At 49.8% G+C, this 19,703-nt stretch overlaps 5 protein-coding genes across 5 annotated transcripts; 2 read left to right on the top strand and 3 right to left on the bottom strand.

Annotated features, from left to right (window-relative positions):
- Positions 1 to 2,996: 2,996 nt before the first annotated feature.
- Positions 2,997 to 4,790, bottom strand: K441DRAFT_46896 (aureobasidin resistance protein Aur1). Its single transcript, XM_067641845.1, has 3 exons — positions 4,248 to 4,790; positions 3,503 to 4,098; positions 2,997 to 3,447 (listed from the first exon to the last, which is right to left on the bottom strand). Exons 1-3 carry the CDS (start codon positions 4,679 to 4,681, stop codon positions 3,134 to 3,136), a joined length of 1,344 nt encoding a protein of 447 aa, XP_067505939.1. The 5' UTR covers positions 4,682 to 4,790; the 3' UTR covers positions 2,997 to 3,133.
- A 1,768-nt stretch (positions 4,791 to 6,558) lies between these two features.
- K441DRAFT_46816 (uncharacterized protein) lies at positions 6,559 to 9,119 on the bottom strand. The gene is made up of 3 exons (XM_067641835.1): positions 9,056 to 9,119; positions 8,798 to 9,003; positions 6,559 to 8,740 (listed from the first exon to the last, which is right to left on the bottom strand). The coding sequence occupies exon 3, from the start codon at positions 8,651 to 8,653 to the stop codon at positions 6,818 to 6,820; it is 1,836 nt and encodes a 611-aa protein (XP_067505940.1). The 5' UTR covers positions 8,654 to 8,740; positions 8,798 to 9,003; positions 9,056 to 9,119; the 3' UTR covers positions 6,559 to 6,817.
- Positions 9,120 to 9,218: 99 nt separating this feature from the next.
- On the top strand, positions 9,219 to 10,781 carry K441DRAFT_607528 (mitochondrial carrier). Its single transcript, XM_067645442.1, has 4 exons — positions 9,219 to 9,812; positions 9,881 to 10,202; positions 10,254 to 10,384; positions 10,437 to 10,781. Exons 1-4 carry the CDS (start codon positions 9,635 to 9,637, stop codon positions 10,709 to 10,711), a joined length of 906 nt encoding a protein of 301 aa, XP_067505941.1. The 5' UTR covers positions 9,219 to 9,634; the 3' UTR covers positions 10,712 to 10,781.
- A 369-nt stretch (positions 10,782 to 11,150) lies between these two features.
- K441DRAFT_552316 (RNA-binding domain-containing protein) lies at positions 11,151 to 13,179 on the bottom strand (the record flags this gene model as incomplete). The annotated part of the gene is made up of 9 exons (XM_067643139.1): positions 11,151 to 11,284; positions 11,338 to 11,491; positions 11,541 to 11,986; positions 12,074 to 12,125; positions 12,187 to 12,339; positions 12,450 to 12,543; positions 12,595 to 12,602; positions 12,693 to 12,745; positions 12,804 to 13,179. The coding sequence occupies 9 exons, from the start codon at positions 13,177 to 13,179 to the stop codon at positions 11,151 to 11,153; spliced, it is 1,470 nt and encodes a 489-aa protein (XP_067505942.1).
- Positions 13,180 to 16,767: 3,588 nt separating this feature from the next.
- K441DRAFT_552349 (MFS general substrate transporter) lies at positions 16,768 to 18,785 on the top strand (the record flags this gene model as incomplete). The annotated part of the gene is made up of 6 exons (XM_067643142.1): positions 16,768 to 17,099; positions 17,159 to 17,313; positions 17,373 to 17,647; positions 17,701 to 18,029; positions 18,084 to 18,512; positions 18,566 to 18,785. 6 exons carry the CDS (start codon positions 16,768 to 16,770, stop codon positions 18,783 to 18,785), a joined length of 1,740 nt encoding a protein of 579 aa, XP_067505943.1.
- Positions 18,786 to 19,703: the final 918 nt, after the last annotated feature.

Consider the following 19,703-nt stretch of genomic DNA (forward strand, 5'->3'; position numbering starts at 1 on the left):
GGACCTTTTAAAATTATATAAAAAATTTTACTAATTACGTTTAAGTTAAACCTACTAGCTAAAATAAAAATCTACCCTATATAGTATATCGCAATACTAAAGCTAGCATACGGGAATATTAAGCCACTAGTTTATAAAGCAGATACGTATAGAGGATAAGAAGAAGATAAATAGTAAGTTTTAAAGATTATTAGTTATAAGGACATTAATAATAAAATATAGTATAAGGTTAAGTAGATAGGCTATAATAAGACTACCTAGGAGCTACTAGAAAATTTAAAGAACGCTATAGAAAAGGTATAGGAGTATTAGAAGAAAATAGGTTAGGTAATATTAATAAAGAAGGATCGCTAAAGAAAGAGTTACCTAAGGGGGACCTAGGAAGAGCAACTGCTGAACTACTTAGAGTTATTCCCTTTATAGAAAGAAAGTCAGTTCTCTTATTACTAAGTTCCTATAGACCTTATTCTATAAGTTTCTACTCCTTAAAACGCACCTTCTTATAAACCCGTTTAAGACGCAGAAGATAAGCAGAGGCTAAGAGACAAGCTTTAAGGGCACGCTGTTAAGCAGCCGCAGCCTCCTATTCCGCCTCTTGCGATTAGCATAGTTTATTAAAGGCACTTAAGAGCTTACTATTAAGCTTTATAGTAGTAGATTAAACACGAGACCCTATAATAAATTACTTAGGAAACTTAAAGACTATTAAGAGTTATAGGACGCGTATACTTAGCGTTAGAAATAGAGCGAATATTATAGGACAAATAAATATTTGCTTTAGTATACTCTAAGTAAAAGGAAGGTTGCTAAGATAAAGGACTTACTAGCGTAATATAAACTAACCCCTCTTTCGCATAACAAGAATATGGAGATAGTATTATTTCACCCAGTAATAGCACTATAGCAATAGTACGAGCGCGGCAAGCTATAGAAGAAAGAGAAGTTACTTTAGGTATAATAAGTAACGATATTAACTAAATTAATTAGACGGATATTACACCTTTAGTAAATAACTTAGAGATATTTGGAATCTTTAAGGACGAAGATAAAAAGGAGGAAGATGGTATTATAAACGCTTTAAGTACAATGTTATAACTACTTAGAGAGGAGTTAGAAAAAGCTAGTTAGTTAATATAAGCACGGTTTAGGATAGAGCTGGTAGAACTATATAACGAGGAATAGTAGTATAAGTTATGTAAGGTAATCTATATAATCTATAATAGAGTAGATAGAGCATATATATATTACGTATAAGAAGGATTTTATAGGAGTATGGTTATATATTTAAGGACCCTTAATCCCTACCTAGATAGTTCCTTCCTTATAGTAATTCTTAGAATACAACTAGAGTTAATCTATTAGGTAACCACTCCACCAGTTATTATTACGTTGTTAACTTTAATTTGCATTACCTATATACCTAGCCTAATAATAAGCCCACCGTAGTACCTACTATAAGGTTCCGTTACAAGTAGAGGCCTAGGCTAAGGGGGGGCTTTTTTCTTTAAACTAGCTAGCTAGTTTAGATATATAGTTAGTAGAATTAAGTCCTCGTTATTAAAAGCCTATTTCTTACCATAGTGTTAATATATATAGGGTGTTGATAGTATTGTTTACATTTTGGTGCTGGAGGTTTTGATGTTCTTGAGGTCGCGCATAGGCCATATCTGCACGGCCGACGACGGTGTAAACTAGGCCGTTTCGGGCCTGGCGCCCCGACCGTCCGCGCCTGGACGGTTACCATCCGAGAAGAAGGAAAACGGCGTAGCTGTTATTCCGACGCTAGGCAAAAAAATTACGTCTGGGCTCGCTGAGGTACTGTAAGGTTCTAAGCCAGATGGCTGCTAAGTAAGCAAAAAGGCGCGGGCGGTCCTCCAATCGCATCCCGCCATCCAAAAAACTTCACCGGCTGCGCTTCTGCCTCGCACCGACACCGTGACGCCCCGTGATGCGCGGATGCCGCGGACTCCGGCTGACAAATCGGGCAATCAGCCTGCGCGCTCCTTCAGTGGCTACCAGCTGGCGCTGGTAGCCTGAGATCTTCAGGGAAACTTTTTGGTGGGAGAGGGGAGGGGGAGATGTGCTCATTTGGGGAGTGCTGGGAAGTGCTTGGACTCCGGGTATTGTTGTGTGGATGGGTGTTGCGTAGCTGTGACTAAAATATAGTTTGATTCCCAATCAGATCTGAATTGCGTCGCTACGACTCACCACATCACGACTCAGTGCATGCTGGAGTGCTCTCATGTGTCTTTGGTACCGCAGCCGTCAGCCGTCAAATGTAGATCCTCACGGCCAAGTCTACCCATCACTAGCACAAGCTGCATGGAAATAATCAACATCGATTCTCCCCCTTCATCGATTAAGCATTATGGTAATAAGATTATTACATCTACCGCCCTGCCTCGCGGTCCGGACCCTGTCTGCGGTCGAAAAAGGCAAGACCACACGACTCCCAACTCGCTGTGTTGATCCTTTACATCCTGTCCGATGTCCCGTCTCTTTCCCATATAACCAGTTCTTCCTAGTTTTACACTCAGCGAACGTGAAGAATCCGCAGCTCGACTTCCCACATCGAGTCTGTTGAAAAAAACCAAAAACCAAAAAACCAAAAAGACCTTCAGCTGGCCAATAAAAATGCCATTTAACTGGGTCAAGATGAAGCGAATGTTAATGTACAAAAAAAAATGTTGGTACAGAAGCGACAGATCTGGGTATCAAGAGGAGCGAGCGATCTTCAGAAAAAAAAAAGTGAAGGCTCTCAAAGTCCCCAATCGTGAAATGCAGTGCCTCGACTCCTGGTATATGCGAAGAGGGCTGAATATGAAGAGAAAAATCGAGCGAGCGGGCCGGCGGCGTTGAAATAGCCTGTCGGGACGGAGAGGGCTCGCAAGAGTAGAAGAACGGTATGAATATTGGTCATGCTTGACAATGCCAATGCTCGACGTCGATTCAATCGACGGACGCTCGTTCTATGCGAAGTGATAAAAGTATCAGTGGTCGCTCAGAAATGCTCAAATAAACTCCGGTTATGCATGAGTCGTGAACAGCGTGACCAGCGTGACCATGGGCCAATAGGCTAGTGAGCCAGTATGAGGGGAAGGGGACGCCTGGAGGGGTTGAGTGGGCGATCTTGTTACCGCATTTGCTCGTGATCGGATGCCGAGGCTAGAGTATCACCCTCCCAAAGAGACTGAGTATCGTCGATAGGACTTCGGGAACCTGCGGATGGGCTCCTGCCGCCAGAGGAATACGATGAGGATGATCCGATTGTCCACTCATCGCTGTCGGATTGCGGGTGGAACTCCTCATAGATATCCAACATGCCATATGAGAAACCGTCTTGAGGCTCTCCAATCTCCACATAGTCATAGTCCCACCGGAACTCTTTATCGGGCTGTACTCGGGGAAGAAATTTGGCTCTGGCAAAGAAATATGCAATTCCGGCAACTGATCTGATTAGATTGATATTCGGGGGGATAAAGGGGGATCTGTCACAACTTACGTAGACTACCGGCGACTAAATCGACCGCGTAATGGTGCGACAAATACATGGTCGCCCACCACAGCCACATTGTATAGGCAATGTAGACCGGCATCATTCTGGGGAAAACGTGGCCCATGAACAGAGTTTCCAGGGTTGCCCACCCAGAGTGAAGCGAAGGGAAAGCTCCAAATACCATTGGAGAGGCATGGAAGCCAGATGTGTACAGATCAATTCCAAATAGCTTGTCAATTGCCTTCAATCCTGCGGCATCACCCGGGACAGAGTAATTGGCAGGTGCTAAGCCATAAAGATTCTCATACCATGGTGGTGAACAAGGGAATAAGAGCTGAATGGTCACTCCGGCAATGTTCATATACCCGAAGGCTCTGGCAAAGGTTGGCATGGTACCGGGAGGGCCCCAAATGAACAAACAAATGCAGACAACGACAGGAGACCCATAATGTGCAATTCCGTACGGCAGCCAAGCAAGAACGTCCAAAACAACATGTTTATGCGCCGAGAGAATATTGCTAAGATTGGCACCGTAGAGTATGTTTTCAAGAGCTGGGAGCACGCGGACCCAGATCGGAGGCCGATAATCGCCGGAAATGAATCTATGGAAAGGAAGGGTCAGAATGCTTGCGTCAACTTTATGGCTTTGGACTTTTTTGATGGGCTGTGTAGCCCGTTTCGGGTCCGTGTCATTTTCCAAAACGAACGCTAAGCACCGACTGTGGCGAAGTTCAAGAAGGGGACAACTTACTTGCAGGAATAGAATAGCAGTAGCCAAGTTAACGCTGGCAGAAATGGTAGAAGGAATTGCCGCGTGATTGGAAGCACCAGTCCGAGCATCAGGAGCGCAGCGACGGAGGTCTTTGCAAACGGCCCCGGAGTCTCCATGACGGAGAGCGCGAAGATGGCCACTATTGCCAGTATCAAGTATTGTCCATCATAGAAAGACCAATGGTGTGTTCGAAGAGACCGCAATGTGTCCGCAGAAGAGAAGGAGGTTTGTAGGGAGCTAATGGATGAAGTTGGTGACTGCCTGCTGCGTATCCTCGACTTGGTAGCCCTCCATTTCCTCCGTACCCTGTGAGGGATTAGGGTAGGTATGGAGGATAGGGCGGGTATTTTGGCTCTGGAGAGCATCGGCGGCGAGGGACTGTCGAGGAATGCGAAGTAGGAAGACTTGTTCATTGTTCGAAGCTAGGAAAGTTGCGATGCGCGGTCGATCTTGGACAATGGAAGCGAGGGCCAAGCTACATGCGACACCAGGGTGAGCAGGCAACGAGCACCAAAGACTGCTGGCGTGAAGCAGCTGCAAGAAGCACGGCGGGGAAGGCTGGGACCAGCGAGTCTTGGAGTTCGGTGAGGCAGAAGAGTGAAAGGTCAAAGTAGCGGGAAAGGAAGAGGATTATGAGAGACCAGCTAGTGGAAGGACCGGGAGTGACGGATCGGATGCTGAGGCTTGGTAGCAATTTGCGAACCCGGCCTCAGACCAACAACCTTCGCCGCCTCGCGCTTAGTAACCAATGGCGCAGAGGCCTCAGCCCAATTTCGTTAATTTTGCTAAATGACGGTCACGATGAGCTTGTTGCGATGGTGTTCCAATAGGGGTGCGAAATGCAGGTGGCTGAAGATGCGATATACTGGGAATATGCTGGGAACATGCTGGGAATGCGAATACGGCGTCCCGAGTTGGGCGATGATGAAGCTATGCAGAATAACGCAAAACTATCGTGGCCGCTGGGCATTCGGTTCTGAAGGTATGCAACCCCGTAAAAACAATGTCGCGTGATGGGCCAACGCTCTGCAGCATTAGCATATCGTCGCCCTGTCGCGCGAGGCCATTCACAGAGATCCAGAAGGCGCCGAGATCTCGTAACCTTGAATCAGCACCACATGGAAAAAGACATGCGCATGCAGCGAATAGGTTCCCATCGCCCCTGGATTTCTTTTCGACATGCTTCCTCTACGCTTCTTCCATCAAAATAGTTACTAAAAGTAATGCCGGCAGTGCATCCAGAGCATTATTTAGCATTGGATGATGTCAGCCTACATCATGAACTTTTGCGTAGCTCGACTCAAGCTCATCAGCCTCAGTGCGCCGACAGCAACGGTTGGGCATGGAGCGTGCGTCGACAACGGCGATCATGTCTCAGAGACGTGATAGATATAACATACATAGCCCACCATAACGAAACACCTACTCGCCGCACTGGCGAACTTCTCCAGACTCCTAAACTCCCCCTCCTGACGAAGCACCCCGCTTTACAGCGCATATTTGTTCCCAAACATTGTTCAAACGAAATGTGTTGCTGATCAATCGCCAGAGGTACGTCCTGGCGTCTCGGATGCTGGCAAAACCCGAGCCCGTGTCGCTGCAATTTTAATCCTTCCAACGGCGACCGAGGACCGACTCGCGTGTCACCTTTTCTCGCCTCGACTAGCCTCTGGATATCAAAATCAACCCCGACGGCGGACTAATCAGCCTTCAAGGATTACTGAGAAAACCCTTTTCTCATTTGTCCGTGCGGTTTAATAAGGTTAATCGCCCATCTGGTAACTTGTTTTACTTCATAGCGATGTCTAGCCATCTGAAATGTCTTGCACAATGAACAAATGCATAACGCGTAAACCTCAGCCATCGCGTCGGGATATTTGCCACTATCGGTGCGAGCATGGCTCCTTCCCTCAACGCTGAGCCGCATCTCTGAACGAAACCCACGCGAACCCCGAGCAACGGCAAGGCACTTTCGAGAACGGCCCGTTCCCTACCCATCAGCCTGGCAGTGCATGGCACATCGCGTTTCATGACGCGCCGGGCCCGAAAGTGCTTCACACACGCCCCCGTCCGGCATTTCTCTGCTCATCCACTGGTCCATGCACCGTTGGCGAAGAAAGCATAGCCCGATAAGTTTAGGAATGCTGGTTTGTTTGGGATATTTTTACGAAGGTTTCCTTTTTGCATGCGGGTAAATCTCACAGCGCCACAGCACCAATTTCATTTGTCGCCGCGTAGATTTTTTTTTAGTTGTAGCCGTGATACCCCATCTTATATTCAAATCTCCGAAAATATTGGTGAATTCTGTCAGCACAATGGACAGTTTATCCTTAGTAAACCTCCAATGAGAAAATAACCTGAGTCCATATAGATGGATCCGCAGAACCATATACAGTCAGGCAGCATCATCAATTCCATTCCAACATGCTATCATACCATCATGCTCCACCGTGAGACGTGTGCTAGGGTATTACTCGGGTTTTCATCCAAATAATGCTCAGTTTCCATCTCCATCTCGTCCGGATGGTTCGCATGAACGTCCCATCAGCTCACGTATCCAGCAAATCCTCCGCATAATTATCCAACTCGATAATCTTAAACTTCCCAGCCCATTTGCTCTGGAACTCTTTCTTTCGATACGCAAAACTGATATTCTTACTCCAGCTGAGCAACTCCACCTTCCAGCCTTTCTTCAGCGCACGCTCCACCATAGCCATAAAGCCATCCGAATACTCCGCCTCAGCTGCATCGCCCGTCGCCAGGACGATCGTGCTGGGCCGCTCGGCATCGACGACGCTCTCGAGGATCTTCAGGTGCAGAATCTCGTCCACACCTTGCTCGACCCACTTCTCAGCCGCGAACGAGGCCTGGGCGCTTGCAGTGACCGTTTCAGATCCGCTGCTGTTGCCGTTGGCCTCGCCGCCTGAGCTGGAGTGTTGCCGTAGGTGCCGGGGACTCTTTTCTGACTGCTGAAAGAACTTCTGCCGTTCGGTGAGTTCTTTTGCTTTATAGACCTTGTCGAGAATGTTGGTCTCATATCCCACTGCTTTGGCTGTCTCAAAGGCTGGAAGCAGGGGTGACGACCCGACCAGGACGCGTTTCGCTACTGGGCGGCGTCGCTCCATGAGAAGGACCAGCGAATCGAATGAAATATCTATGCGTCGTGTCCGTTGTCGAAGCGGGACGCCTTGGAGGCGTTTAAGGTGGTCGTAAAACCCAATGAGTATATTGGAAGCGTCGACGAACACATGGATACCCTCTGGCGAGGTTCTATTATTTGATAATTGCATAGGGGAGACGAGCCATTTCTTGTCTTCACCGAAATCATGGATAAGTTTAAGTAGAAAGTGCCAATGGCGGTCTTCGCCACGCCTCACAGTCAGCGTCTGCCCGTGCTGCTTCGAAGGACTTTGAAATGATTGTAAGGGTTTCTGAAGAGCAGGCTGCGGTACAACAGGAATATGCGGATTGAGCATATACGGGCTGAAAAAGACACCCTGTGCTTGAAGTGCCTGCAATTGAGGCAGTGTGACTGGCGGGAAATTATTTTGAAATGGATTTGCTGGCGTTGAAAGTGGTGCCACGTTCCGAGTCGAAGTGGCAGGAGGAATAAAGAGTTGTGACGGAAGAAGGGCGGAAAATTTAGGTGTTGAAATAGATGCGGCCTGCTGTTCGACTTTAGGAGCCAGAATCTTAAGTGTCTTAAACTGCGAGGGCGCGGCATCACCCAAACCACCCACCCCCTTGGGAGTTGGTGTAGAAGGAATGTTTCTGGACTTCAGGCTTTTAGGGGTTGGCGTTTCTGGTGGGATGGAATAATGCACACTGGCTTTCTTCGCAGGTGCTTTCCTAACTCGCTGGCTCCCGCTCTCAGACTCGAAATCGCTTGCGGCCTTAACAAGACGCTCGGACTCAGCCTGTTGCTTGGCTAGACGCTTTTCTTCTTTTTTCTTTTGCTTCCTCTGCTTCTTCGTCAATGGCGCAGATGGGTCACCATCGTCGTCTTCTTGTGGGATATTTTCCAGATCGCCACCCTCTACTTCGTCCCGCCATTTGACGCCCTTATTGGCCGGGGGGCAGTATATCGCACCATCTGAATTGTATGCGTCCTTGTCCTTAATTTGTTCTACTCCGTCCTTGCCAGGTGGGGCGATGTCCGGTGGAGGGAGGTTGGCTGGAACTCCCAAAAACTCCCATATCTTGCTGAAGTTGCCCAGCCCGGTTGGCTCCCCTTCTTTTCTTTCCACCACAACATTTTTTAGCTCTTTAGATTTCTTTACAGGAACCTCGCCATGTTTTTCGTTTTCATTGTGGTAGGAAAGGTTGTTGATGAGGTCCAGAACCGGACTTAAGTCCCACGAAGTATCCTCAGGTCTCGATGGCATGTGAGAATTTTGAGCTGTGGTAAGCTCAATAAAGATCTTTGTTGTAATTCAAAATGTGCGTTTTGGGTAAGTGCTATGCTGTAAAAGCTGAAGTGGTCTTGTCAGCCTGATCAGGTATGTCATGTAGGAGTAAGTCGGCCGTACAGCGAGAGTCGATAGTGAAGTCCTCCAGTCGCTTTAGCATCGTCGTATTGAGAAATGATTGATATAGAAGAGGGTGGTCCGGTTACTTGTATTCGTTTTGCTGGCGGTATGACTGGAGGTGATGAGCAACACAGGTGACGGAGCGATGTCAGAGAACGGATGCGGTGCGGCGTCTGAGCGAAGCGCGGGTCATCGCCGGCCAGTAGCTTTAAGCGCCTTAGCACAAACTAAACACTATTTCAAGAAGTTTGTACTCACCGAAGAAAACTGCACGGGCTTCTCTCTATATGCTACGCTTACAGCGGCCCGACGAAGTGCATACAAATAGCTATTGCGTGGCGACGACTGAGCGAACCGCACTGTGCCTGTCCGAGCGTCGCTAATCTCGCTCCTGCAAGGGTGGCAGTGACCGTATGTAGCAGTGATCGTGGCAGCTCCCAAGAACTGCTTTCAGGTACAACTCACTGTCTGTAGGTTGGAAGGGGAACGGCACGTTTCGATCGACCGTTTGCCAACGCACCTACAGGCACCTTCCGCCGCCATGCCAAATTCACCCCACATCAAGGCACGGGGCCGTTTCGCTACAAGGCCCTCAAACAGTTTGCCGCAGCTTTAAAGATGGTGGGGAAAAGTTTCCAAGAAACTTTGCTACTGGAAAGAATGGAAAGAATGGGATAAGATGCTAAACCTTTTCTATACGGATTTTCTTCAGGGCCGTTATCGAAAAAGCTCGTTGCGCCGAACGATTGAGCATATCGCACCTTGCGCGATATCAAGGAGTTCCCGCATCCTCGGAATCCCTCCACTTGCCCTCATAACACCAGAATTTCTAGAGAGATGTCCGCCGACTTCTGGGCTGGCTACTTTAGTGGCGCAGCAGGCATACTCATAGGGAATCCTCTTGATCTTATAAAGACACGGCTACAAGCAGGAAGCCCTACCTCTAAACCAGAAGAACCAACCTCCCCGCGCAATTTTAGAAGCAATTTCGACCGCGCGGGCACTCTAGCCAGAGGTAGGCACACTCTTTGCAGCATGTCTTAGATAGCCATCAAGTACGCTGACTGTTCTGTCGCAATACAGGTGCGACCGCTCCCATTTTAGGATATGGCGCTCTTAATGCCACCCTTTTCGTGACCTACAACCGCAGCCTCACTTTCTTTGGAGACGATCCCGCTATTCCGAACAACCTGTGGAAAGTCTGGTGTGCAGGGGCAGTTGGAGGTTTAGCCACCTTCGTCGTTTCCGCGCCCACTGAGCTAGTTAAATGCAGAGCTCAAGTGTCGACCATAGCAACTAGCTCATGGCCAATTGCACGAGACACATGGAAGCAAGAGGGTATTCGAGGACTTTACTATGGAGGATGCATAACGAGCGTCAGAGATGCTGTGGGCTACGGATTCTAGTATGAATCTCGCGTCTCCTGAAATCTAGCAAGAGTGCTGAGACCTACCAGCTTCTGGTCATACGAATTGAGTAAGCAAACGATGAGCTCCCCCAAGGATACCGACAAACAGGCGGCCATGAAAGTCTTATTCTGTGGAGGATTGGCTGGGATAGTGACCTGGGCTTCTATATTCCCTCTGGGTAAAATTACCGAAATTCCACCAGTCCGAACATCTGCTGATGGGTTTATTAGATGTTGTGAAGACAAGAGTGCAGACACAGGCTGTAGACGCCCTCTCTTCAACCGTACCAGAGAAACAACGACTGCTGCGAAGCGATCCAGAACCAGCAAAGCTAGGAATATCGAAAAGGCAAGGAGCCTTTCAGATTGCCAGAGAATCATACCGTAACGAGGGAATAGCTGTTTTTTTTCGGGGTCTGGGGGTCTGTAGTATTAGGGCATTTGTAGTTAATGCTGTCCAATGGGCTACGTACGAATGGATGATGCGCCTTCTCAGGCAGGCTTGACTTTTGGAATTGGCCAAAAAGGCCGCACATGACCTAGAATGGATGAATTCGACCGAAAGTTAGAGCATAGAAGACACTATGAGCCCACCAATAACGCCTTTGATTAGGACTATTTAAGTGGCATTGCAATTTAACAGTACAAAATGAAACTTTTTGTTATCAGGCCGCCTAACCATGACTGGATGCTGGCGGGACTCCGAAGATGATCAAGCAGAGACGCCCTAACTTAAAGAACCTTACCAGAGAGATAGCACTGTAAGAAGAGAAATGGTGGGACAAGGTCCAAAGAAAAGTAGCCAGCCATGTGATCCAGAATGTAATCGACCTCCCAGGTAAATGATGTCCACAAGACGAAGAAGTCTAACTAAACGAATCGAGTTCGTCTGCCCGTGGAGTACCGATTGCAACAATGATGGCAAACGCGGCGTAAATGATAAGATTACATGATCTGATCCTGAGTGAGGCCGCCTGTGGCTTCAGTGCCTTCCATAACATCTCCATTGCTTTGGTTGGTGTAACGGACAAACGACAGCCCAAGCGGACGACCTCCATATTGGTATCCAGTAAACTTGGCTGTAGAGTGTGAGAATAAGCTAGAAAGATCATGAACAGTACGTCAAACTTACAGATGGCAGTCTCAGCATCTGCTGCTTTCTCGAATTCAACTACACCTGTTCCACGAGAACGGCCGTTGGGCTCATACTGGATTTCGGCGCGCTCGACTTTGCCAATGGTTGTGAATAGCTCGACAAGATCTTCATTGCTCGTGGACCATGGGAGCTAGTTGATTTTAGCACGCAGCAGCCAGTGGAATATACGGAGCACTCACGTTTCGGACGTAGATAATCGCGCCAGGTTCGCCACCAGAAGTCGCGAAGTCGGTAAATGGATTGGGCGGGTTGGATGCAGTACCAGCGTCGTAACCAGCAGCAGGAGCACCGCCAAAGCCACCAGCGCCGCCTCCAAAGCCACCACGACCACCACCGAATCCACCACCATACCCACCGCGGGCGCCAAAGCTACCACGACCTCCAAAGCCTCCTCGAGCGCCAAAGCCTCCACCGAAGCCACCACGGCCGCCGAATCCTCCTGGAGCAGCTGCAGCAAAGCGGTCCTCACGAACTTCGAGATTGCGACCTTGCCAGTCGTAGCCATTGAATTGTTGAATGGCGTTCCGAGCGTCTTCAGCGGTTTCGAAGGCGACAATACCGGAACCTTTCGGACGCCCATCGGGGGCAACATGTACGTCTGCGCGGATGACGGAACCTGTATGGGCTGATTGGGGAATTAGTGGGATGTCGAGGAAACCTTCCCTTCGACTGCTGCTAGACCTAAGCTCAAATCTCAATTAGGGCAACTTACCTGCTTGTCTGAAAAGGTCCTTCAGATCTTGCCATCCTACGTTGTAAGGGAGCTACACAATGAAGTCAACTTGTAAACCTTGATAAGATAGAATGAAACCGGATGAAACAAACGTTGGCGACGTAGATTTGACGTCCACCTCCTGGAGCGGCGCCGTAGCCGCCACCACCACCACCACCACCACCGTAGCCTCCACGGGCCATTCCTCCATCGAAGCCCCCACGGCCGGCGCCGGGTGCTGTGAATCGCGGTTCGGCTTCGCGGTCCTATTGGAAGGACATTAGTATTATAGTGGTGGTATAGGTTTACGAGTTTTCGGATGTTTGAAATAGAGGGCGAGGCTGACGCGCCTCATCAGGCGCGTGGGTGGACTTACTTCGCGGACGTATACGAGTCGACCCATGAGGTTCTGGTTACTGAGCGTGTTGACCGCCTGTTGGGCTTGCTCCCTCGTTGCGTATTCCACAATTCTGCAACGATGTTAGCACACCGAAGCGGCTGTCGCGTTAGAGAGAGCTTACCCGCATCCCTACATAACCCGCGGACGACCAGTCCCACCCGTCAATCCAACGTCCAAATAACCAAAGAAAAACCAAAAAACCAGCCAAGTTCAGCCCACCTTCGACATCCCATTGGGTAATAAAAGCACATCTGCGAACAGGACCTCTCCGGCTGCGCTTGATGTTAGCGATGATGGAACGAGGCGACCGAGAAAACGAACGCGACTCACCCTGTCTCATAAAATCTTTGAGATGATGCCATTTGACATCGTAGGATAGGTTGCCAACATAGACGCGACGGTCCTGCTGGGAGGACTCTCTTAAACTCTGCATCATTTGCTCTTTCGCGGCTGCTCGATCCTCAACGTTTCTCTGCGGCGCACCACGGGCCGCACCGTATGAACCAGCGTATCCTCCAGAGGCGCCTTGGGCACCAGTCATAGGCGAGCGAGAACGACGATCGCTGCGTCGGTAGTCGTCGCGGCTGCGCGAGCGGCTGCGAGGAGAGTAGGAACGACGGCTGCGGCGCGGGGATCGGGATCGTCGACGTGGAGAACGGGACCTCTCGCGCTGCAACTCGTGAGTGTTTGTGGCTTCGATTGACATGTTATGGAGATGGAGGCGGGTTGGGGGCGCGGGGTTTTGATGTGGGTTCTGGTGAATTAAGGTGCCCGGTTACAAAAGGTAAATGGTGAAAGGTGAAGTCAAATGGGAAGCTAGGGGCAAGTTCCGTGTCGCGCCTGGGACTACTGCCGTTCGGCCTCTCAAAAGGCGCAAACGCCACGCTCCAGCCCGCGCCTCATGCACCCTGGCTGGAAGGAAGGGTGTGGCGGGCAAGCAACGAGCACGGAATACTCCAACAACGCAGAAAAACCAACAGAGAGCAGCGAACTTACAAGTTGAGGACGGTAGGTGTCGGCGGAATCTGTCGGGGGGTGAGCGTGAGCGTCAAGAAAAAGGCGTCAGGGTGGGTGTGGGAGGAGACGGCGGCTTTCTTGGAGGAGGCTGCGGGGATCAAATCGCCTTGGAAAGAGCGGAGGGTCTGGCGCACTTACCCATTATAGCGCTGGGGATAAGGGCAGTCTTCAGGTGGAAGCAACGCGCTCGCTTTTGCTGCAGGAGGGCTGCTGGGGAAGGTGGGACAGGGATTGGCACCTCTCTGGGAGATGGGAATTGCTAAGGCAGCGACCAGTCGGAGCGTGCAACGGACGGCAAGAGATCAATTGACCTGCGGGCGGGCCAGCTGAGCAGAACGGTGAGCGGGTCCGACGCGTGTGAAGAGATGGAGTGATGCAGAAAGTAGAGTTGCCTTCTTTTGCCTTCCAGGGTCTTGCGTTGCCCGATGCCGCGGTATGAGCCTCGATCAGAAAATGCGCCAGGTGGTGGGAGTGCGGCCGATGCAGAGGTGTACGCCAATGGCAGCAGTGGCAGTGACGCCAATGGGGCGCCGGGGGGGGCAAGCAGCGGACGTCTCAGTGAAAGGAAGGCAGACGCAGCTGTGGTGTAGGTCCCGAGGGAACGGGCGGCGGCGGGCAGCGAGGGCGGGTAGGGTTGAGAGACCGGGAAGTGGCAATGAACGCCCAGGCCGCTGCAGGGAGGGCGCGCGCGCGATGGGCTCGAGGGGTGAAGACGTTGAGCCGAAGCGCAGGAACGACGTGAAGTACAGTGGAGCGTTTGATGTGGGAGAAAGCTGCGAAAAACACTAGGGGTGTTTTCAAGCCTCAAGCCTTAGAGCACGACAACCAGCACGAGCAGCACGCTAATCCGCTTCCACGCTCCGCCCGTGCCCTATCGCATCAATCTCGCGAAGTTCTGGGCATCTAGCCATGCACGCCTCGACAGCAGGAATCTAGGAAATCTAGGGAATCTAGAAATCTCGTCGCGCTGCCGGTCCGCCTGCAGCCGCAGTTGGTCGGCCGAAGTGCGCCTAGGTATATTGCCATGNAGGCGTGTATCTGACAGGCAGCCTTGGTGGTGAAAGAGCCCCATACAACCACGGCACGGGTACGGGAGGAGGCGTCGTCCACCTGGCGGACCGCTTCACCTCGAGCGTTCACCTCGAGCTGCTGGCTGTTCATTGTTCACCTGCAAGGTACTCAATCCGCTCTCCCACCACCTCCATGCCTCCCGCACGCTGCCATCCCCGTCGCATCGCATCGCATCGCATCGCATCAATCACCTCACGCCTCGCACCTCGCACCTCACACCTCACCTCTCCCACCCTTGAGCGTCCGAGGGCGAGTGGGTGCCCAGCCCAAGCCATTGTCCTTATCGGGCACGAGCAACAGTAGTAGTTGACGCCTCCAGCGAGGCAGGGCGGGCTGAGCTGCCGATGCGCAATAAACGCTGCGGCTGTTGAACCAGAATCCTGACGTCTGTTTCACATCATTGGCGCCGTTGCCAATCTACTCGGTATACTGCGGTGAATCACAGCCAATGCTTCTGTCCTTTTCCATCACATTTTTCTTGCTGCCTTACAGCTGTGGACCTCCCCTCCCCCGCAATCCCTGCCTTCCAGATGTCCGTTGATGCACCTCAACGGGCCTAGTCACAGCGTTCAAGCCTTCGCTATCATCATGCCGACTCCCCCACCTGCAAAGCATCAGCCCGGTCAAGCACCTCGTTCCGCCAGCCTGCAAGACGTCACCTCAGGCTCCTTCGCATAAACGCCTCGGCACCTTCGGCGAGAGCGAACATGCTGCGAGAACATGGGACTTGCTTGGCCGGGGTCCTGTTCCCCGCCCGTGGCTCAGCGTCCAAATGCTGTGCTGCGTAGCCTAGACTGACTTGCATCTGAACTTGTTGCAGCCCGTGGCGCCGTTACACAAGGCCTGCACTGCGACCTTTGAGATCGTGCCGTCTTTTTGCAGAATCTAAGTGGGGTCATGGGTTTTCGGAGTGGCTTACCGTTTGTCACTGCTTTAACGAGTTAAAAACATCAGAGAGCAGTGACTTGACACTCGATGCGGGCACAACATATCTGCATGCCTCTCCTATCAACCCCAACGCTTGTCTCGCTCCCCTCTGCGGCCCGAGAACGGCTTTCCCCTCCCTTGGCTTGCCTTGGCTTGCTTCCACGGGAGACATATTTTGTGGGTCTTGTTTTTATCTGATCGGTGAGCATTCCCTGCCCGCTGCATCCATCACATGTATACATTGAGCCGTCTGCCTTTGCTGTGTGCAGAGCCGAGCCGGAAGGAACAGTATGCCGGGCGCCATGAGCTGTTTATATTGATCCTTCGAATGCCGAGATGTGTACCATAATCCCTTGTGCACCTGTTGTGCGGAAGAATCGGCACCGCAAATTCCGCGTTTTTATCCTCGCACCTAAGTCGGCATGCTGGCCACGAGGCATAGGGCAGAGACAAGCTTTCAAATGTCCCAGGGTATTGGGTAACTTCTGCAATTCGTAATACCGACTGCTTTCTCTCTTCTCCCAGTTCATCGTCTTTCTCCGGCTCGCGCATTTTTAGTTTAGCCTTTTCTGATCTCTAGGCGAGGCTAGATACGGAGCGGAATCCGTCCACTGCCACCAATACGCAATTCGGATAAGCTTTTGGAGACCTCCGGCACGGTATGTTAAAAGCAACTCATGCAGTCTTCTAAAGCAAGTGGGTCTTTTTGGGGGCTCTTTAATGCACGTTTTCACACTTCGGTAAGGCCTCTGGAGGTACCCAAGGTGACACAACTGGAAGAGGGATCTAGAGCAGTTAGCAATGACAACACGTGCAATACCTCCTTAGCGAATATACGGCTTTTGATTCCTTCTCCCAGCTCTTTCGCCCAAAACACTACAGTATCGATTTCCACGCGAGTGATTTAATTCTCATTTGGCTCGTAAACCTTTATTCCCACTAATATCTTGTAGAAAATGTCGTCGTGCTCCTGATTGCGAGTCAAATTTATGTCTCTCCGAGTGTTTCCCGGATGACTATTCTACACTAAGGCCCGCTCCCTTTCCGCACTCTTGCTTTTTCTATTTCAGACTAGATCTCGTTTTTCCCGAGTCTCCTCCGGCAAGATACAGAGAATGGATGCCACTTCCATCATGAGTCCAAGCCTAGGGTGGACCATGGTGTATTTTTCTCCTCATTATGAATGATATATATATACATACCGCCATGGGTCCTTCGACCGTGTACATCGACAATTTGTTTTCTCAGCATTCTGAGGCCTTTCATCCATTCAATAAACATGGCATCGCTCGCAGACCAACCCCCTTCTGATGATACAGCATCTGAGACTACAAGAGTAAATGAGCCCCATACTTGCGACTTCCAACGATATGAACCAGTAATCCGAGAGTCAATGCCGTCTCCCATAGATGGAGACGACTTGATCAACCTACCATCTCGGACACTTAGCAACGAAGCACGCCTCGATGAGTACACCACGGAGACGATCGACGGCCAGATCCTGAGGGAAGTCAGATCGAACGCTACTGGCAACGTCGAGCGGTATGAATTGGTGACGTGGAAGGTTAACGACCCTGAGAACCCAAAGAACTGGTCAAAGGCATACAAATGGTGAGCACATTATCAGGGGCGTGTTCTAATAGATCAATATTGCTAACGTCTTACTCTAGGTGGTGTACTATGACTGTTGCCGTGACCTGTTTTGTGGTGGCTTTCAACAGTGCAGTTGTTACCGCCGATATTGAAGGAGTAGCTAAGGAATTCCATGTCAGCGTTGAAGTCGCATTGCTCAGCATTACCCTTTTCGTCGTTGGGTTTGGTGTCGGTACGTCGAAGTTCTTCTGTTGAGCATCCCATTGAAGCTAACCAGGATATGTTGATTAGGGCCTATGGTATTCGCACCACTAAGTGAAATCTTCGGAAGAAGACCAATATATGCCAGCACTTTGCTGCTCGCCGTTATCTTTACTATCCCTGGAGCTGTTGCCAAGAACATCGCAACACTTCTTGTGACTCGAGCAATTGCTGGTATCGCTTTCTCGGCACCCATGACACTCGTCGGTGGTACACTAGCAGATATGTGGAAAAATGAGGAACGTGGTGTTCCCATGGCCGCTTTCAGTGCTGCCCCTTTCATTGGTCCTGCTATCGGTCCTTTGGTAAGTTTGACCCTTAAAAAAGAAGTTTTCTGCATGCTCATTATTTCCAATAGGTCGGTGGCTTTCTCTCTGATGCTAAGGGCTGGCGATGGCTATACTGGATACAGTTAATCCTATCTGGAGCTGTCTGGTTTGCTATATCCTTCACGGTGCCCGAAACTTACACCCCAAAACTCCTGGCTCGTCGCGCAGCGAAGCTTAGGGAATCTACCGGCGATAGTAAATACGTCACAGAGGGGGATCTAGATATGCGCCCTCTCAGCCAACGACTACGACTCTTTTTACTCCGTCCGTTCCAGCTGTTGTTCCAGGAACTCATCGTGTTCTTCATCGCTCTCTACATGTCTGTTCTCTACGGACTGCTTTATATGTTCTTTGTTGCGTAAGCACTGCTTAGCTTGACAACACGGATTTTCCTTGCGCTGATGCAGTACAGATACCCAATCATCTACCAGCAAGGCAAGGGCTATAGCGCTGGCACTACTGGCCTCATGTTTATTCCTCTCGCTGTGGGAGTCCTACTCAGCGCCGCATGCTCGCCATTTGTAAACAGGCACTACCTTAGTCTAGTCAAGAAATACAACGGCAGGCCACCTGCAGAAGCTCGATTGATCCCAATGATGGTTTCCTGCTGGCTGATCCCTATCGGTCTTTTCATCTTTGCATGGACTTCATATCCGCGATTATCGTGGGTTGGTCCTGCCCTTGGCGGCTTCCCCGTTGGATTCGGCTTCATCTTCTTGTATAATTCTGCAAACAACTACCTTGTAGACTCATACCAGCACCAAGCTGCTTCAGCGCTTGCGGCCAAAACATGTTTGCGGTCATTCTGGGGCGCTGCTGTAGTTCTTTTCACCAACCAAATGTGAGACAATTGAACAATCATTCTAGTTAAACTAAGCTAATCAAGGAGTTTAGGTTCAACCGACTAGGTTACCAGTGGGCAGGGTCTCTGTTGGGTTTCATCGGATTGGCTTGTTGTGCCATTCCTTTCGTCTTCTACTACAAGGGCGAAGCTATCCGCAGATACTCAAAGTTCGCGTACAGTCCCGACGAAGAAGATGTGATCCTCAAGAAAGAACCTCAATATATATCGGCATCTACATCATCTTCGTGTGACCTAGAAGCCCTGGTTTAACCTGCCGATATCTATTCTAGATCCCACAGTGCACTTTCGGATTCGAATTCTCAAATCCGCATTTTCCGGAAACTTGCCGGGTCCTTGTTGTATTATAGGTGGAGAGGCTGGAGGGATTGACTTGGTAGTTATTTAGCGACATTGGAGGCGTCCTGATTGTTTTACGGATGTTAGAAAGATTCATTGTAGGACATATCCTTATAAATAATAGAGGTAAGAGGTGGGGGGTTTAGAGGTATTTGTCATTAATACTAGCCTTTTGTAAGTTAATTCTTAAATATCTTTCTTATGAACTGCACCGTGCGGTTATGTGGCTCCAATCAAGCATGGCAGAACCTCGTCGCCTTAAAAATAATGTAAGTTTCATTACGATTCCTTGCTTATCGTTCCTCTCCCCATCATCCATAGTGCTCTCTTCGCATTGGTCTGCTCACTGCGGTACTCCAACTTGGCTCTTATCAGTGCACGTTGTGATGGGTAACTCATTTCCTCTAAATATAACAAACAGCAGTACCGAATAAGGGCAAACATTTCTAGACAATCGTCCTCATCCCATGCTTCCCCACTCATAACTCCATAAATAGATGCGGGCCGAATAAACTGATAACGGTCCCCCTTTTGGGAGGAGAGCCATTGGATTATCAGCTCCTAGTAGCAGAACGACAGTCGCCCACTGCGGGATTTCAGGCGGCGCTCCCATTTGCCTTGTGGACGAGATAATAATGATCTTCTCTCGATGCTTTAAGAACTCTTCAATCATTCCATGAAATATATCAACATCCCGGTTTTCACTAAATCCATTCAGCTCCTTAAGGGTGAAGAGAGTTAGCATATGAGATTCCTTTCCTAATAAGTCCAACTTGGGATTTCCTAGGGTAAATTAGGTCCTGCGATAACTTGCTCATATTCTTCCACCAA

The sequence above is a fragment of the Cenococcum geophilum genome, assembly GCF_001692895.1.
Source record: "Cenococcum geophilum 1.58 unplaced genomic scaffold K441scaffold_13, whole genome shotgun sequence".
In the NCBI taxonomy this organism is placed as follows: domain Eukaryota; kingdom Fungi; phylum Ascomycota; class Dothideomycetes; order Gloniales; family Gloniaceae; genus Cenococcum; species Cenococcum geophilum.